The 2,281-nt window shown below is 46.5% G+C and overlaps 1 protein-coding gene across 1 annotated transcript in view; it reads right to left on the bottom strand.

Moving 5' to 3' along the window:
• The window catches only part of LOC119274474 (endonuclease 2-like), a 4,116-nt gene extending 2,327 nt beyond the window's left edge, over positions 1-1,789 (bottom strand). Inside the window, exons 1-2 of the mRNA XM_037555180.1 lie at positions 1,600-1,789; positions 1,312-1,483 (exon numbers count right to left, since the gene is read on the bottom strand). Coding sequence (XP_037411077.1) covers positions 1,312-1,483; positions 1,600-1,713 — 286 coding nt within the window. The 5' untranslated portion in view covers positions 1,714-1,789. The remainder of the gene's footprint in view (positions 1-1,311; positions 1,484-1,599) is intronic.
• Between the last annotated feature and the right edge of the window lie 492 nt (positions 1,790-2,281).

Raw genomic sequence — 2,281 nt, 5'->3', positions numbered from 1 at the left:
TGTGTGGATAGAATCGCGCGCGCGTGTGTCTCTCTGTGTGTGTGTGTGGGAGGGAGATGCGTGAAGCAAGCAAACTAATTAATCTCACCCACTCCAACAAGCAACATCGCCGGTCGGTCGGTCCCGGATCGTGAGCTAGCATATGGGGTCGGCATGCATGTGCAAGCAAAGGATCTGCCGATGCCTCCCTCATACGTATAGCCAATCTTATCTCAAAAAAATCATTTCTTCTTATATTGTACCCCCTCGGTTCATAAATATAATATATTTTGAAATTTAATATAAACTACATACTCCCTCCGTTCGAAAATACTTGTGGTAGAAATGGATACAAATGGGTGTATCTAAAACTAAAATACATCTACATACATGAATGAATGAGAAAATACGCTAAATGTGTCTATGTACATCTGATTCAGAAAATAGTTATTAGAACATTTCATATCTGTGAACGAACGGAGGGAGTACTACTAAAATTGTTTATATTCTTTTATGTTGTATAAAAACGCGTATATTTTTCCTTTGCTCTTAGGTACCCCCACCCCCTTTTGGTTGCACATTCTTTCGTACTCACTCCGTCACAAAACAAGTGTCTCAATCTTAGTATAACTTTGCATTAAAATTAATACAAAGTCGAGACACTTATTTTAGGACGGAAGGAGTATTTCTCAACAATATTAGTGCATTTTCTCTGTTTATTATTTGTTTTTCCGTTTTGCTAATTCTGTGTCGATGTTTTTACCCTTGTAAATCTCGACCCTCTAAAACCGCACAATTGCTGGGCTAGCTTTGCAAGTTTAATGATAACACAACATGCCTCCTTTACCAAAAAAATAAAATAAAACAAACATTTACTATGATGTTGCTGCACCTTTTTTCTTGCGAGATGATGTTACTGCACTTCTAGTCTGCCCGTTAGTAGTATATATGAAGTTATAGGTTATGATAAAGAATGGTCGGATGTTGATCAAAAGACTTACAAAGTAGGACCGCGAGATTGAAAAATCAAGCAAGTTATAAAGACAATTTCAATTTTTCCATGCGAAAATGGGCAGGCACATACATAATTGACTTGCAACAAATAATTATAGACATTTGTTCAATAGCAAAACCGTTGGTTTCATGGGGACATGTGTATTTTTTTATTGAACATTACATGTGTTGTCAGAAAATAAAAAAAAACATTTTCTTGTTTGTTTTTGCGAGGGAAAAACATGTTCTTGCTGGTTTGACATGGAGTATATATATACTACTAATGGCGCGTAAATAAACTATGTTCGTTTTACACTAGGAGAAAGAAAGAGAACTGACGTGAGAACTTGAAGTTGCAGACATTGGGCGTGTTGGCGTAGTGGAGCGGGCTCGCCCAGTGGTAGCGGAAGCGCATGGTGTCCGCCCACGGGCACATCGTCGACAGCTCCCCGCCGGCCGACTCCGGCAGCAGGTCCTGCACCGCCGCCGCCGCCTCCTCCGACAGGTACCTCTGTACGTAACGAACGACTCAATTCAGCACGCACGCACGCACATTCCTTCCTTCATCCCCACAGTAGCTCCCCACCCACGAGCTAGCCAACCGAGGAGGAGGAGGAGGTACAGTACCTCGGCGATCTTGCAGACCATGATGTGGCCCTCCTTGCCCCAGGCGTCGGCGGAGGCGGCCAGCAGCGCGACGAGGAGCAGGAGCAGCAGCGGCTGCGAGCGCGGTGCCGCCATCTCACCTACCGCTCTGCTCTGCTCCGCCTACTCTGCTGCTTGCGGCTTTTTCCTTTCTGCCGCTCGTCCTTCGGGCTTGGGCTGCCTTTATGTAATCGCAGGCCGCGACGTAACGTCGTGGGGGTCTCTCTCTCTTTTGCGTAGATTTGGGCCCTGGACCGGACACCAAAGGACAAAATCCACATCAATTATACACGATGTAAAGATAAGGGATAGGCGAAAAATGTGGCTGGCTGCACAAGGTGACAGCTGAACCAGACTAATGGTTTCCTTTCCCTCCTCAATCTTCTCTCGAGACGAATGGATAAGGCTACAAAGGTGAGGGGATGAGGTTGAAGACGAGGTTGGGCCTGCCCCCCAACGCCTCCCTCCACCGTGCCAGCTCTTGCTTCCTTGCCAAGAGCATCTCCACCCGCGCCTCCAACAGAACCCTCAGGGCGAGTTTTTTCGCGCCGACACCCAAAAAACCCCCAGTCGCGCCCCCAGAACATAGAAATCCGCCGGCTCGGCCCATTTTTTGACCTGGTGATCCCAGGTCGAACCCAATGCACTAGGGGGACGGGGGCGC

This window comes from Triticum dicoccoides, chromosome 3B (assembly GCF_002162155.2).
Source record: "Triticum dicoccoides isolate Atlit2015 ecotype Zavitan chromosome 3B, WEW_v2.0, whole genome shotgun sequence".
Lineage (NCBI taxonomy): Eukaryota > Viridiplantae > Streptophyta > Magnoliopsida > Poales > Poaceae > Triticum > Triticum dicoccoides.
Note: the sequence above shows the minus strand (reverse complement) of the source record. Positions and strands in the feature narration are given on the sequence as shown.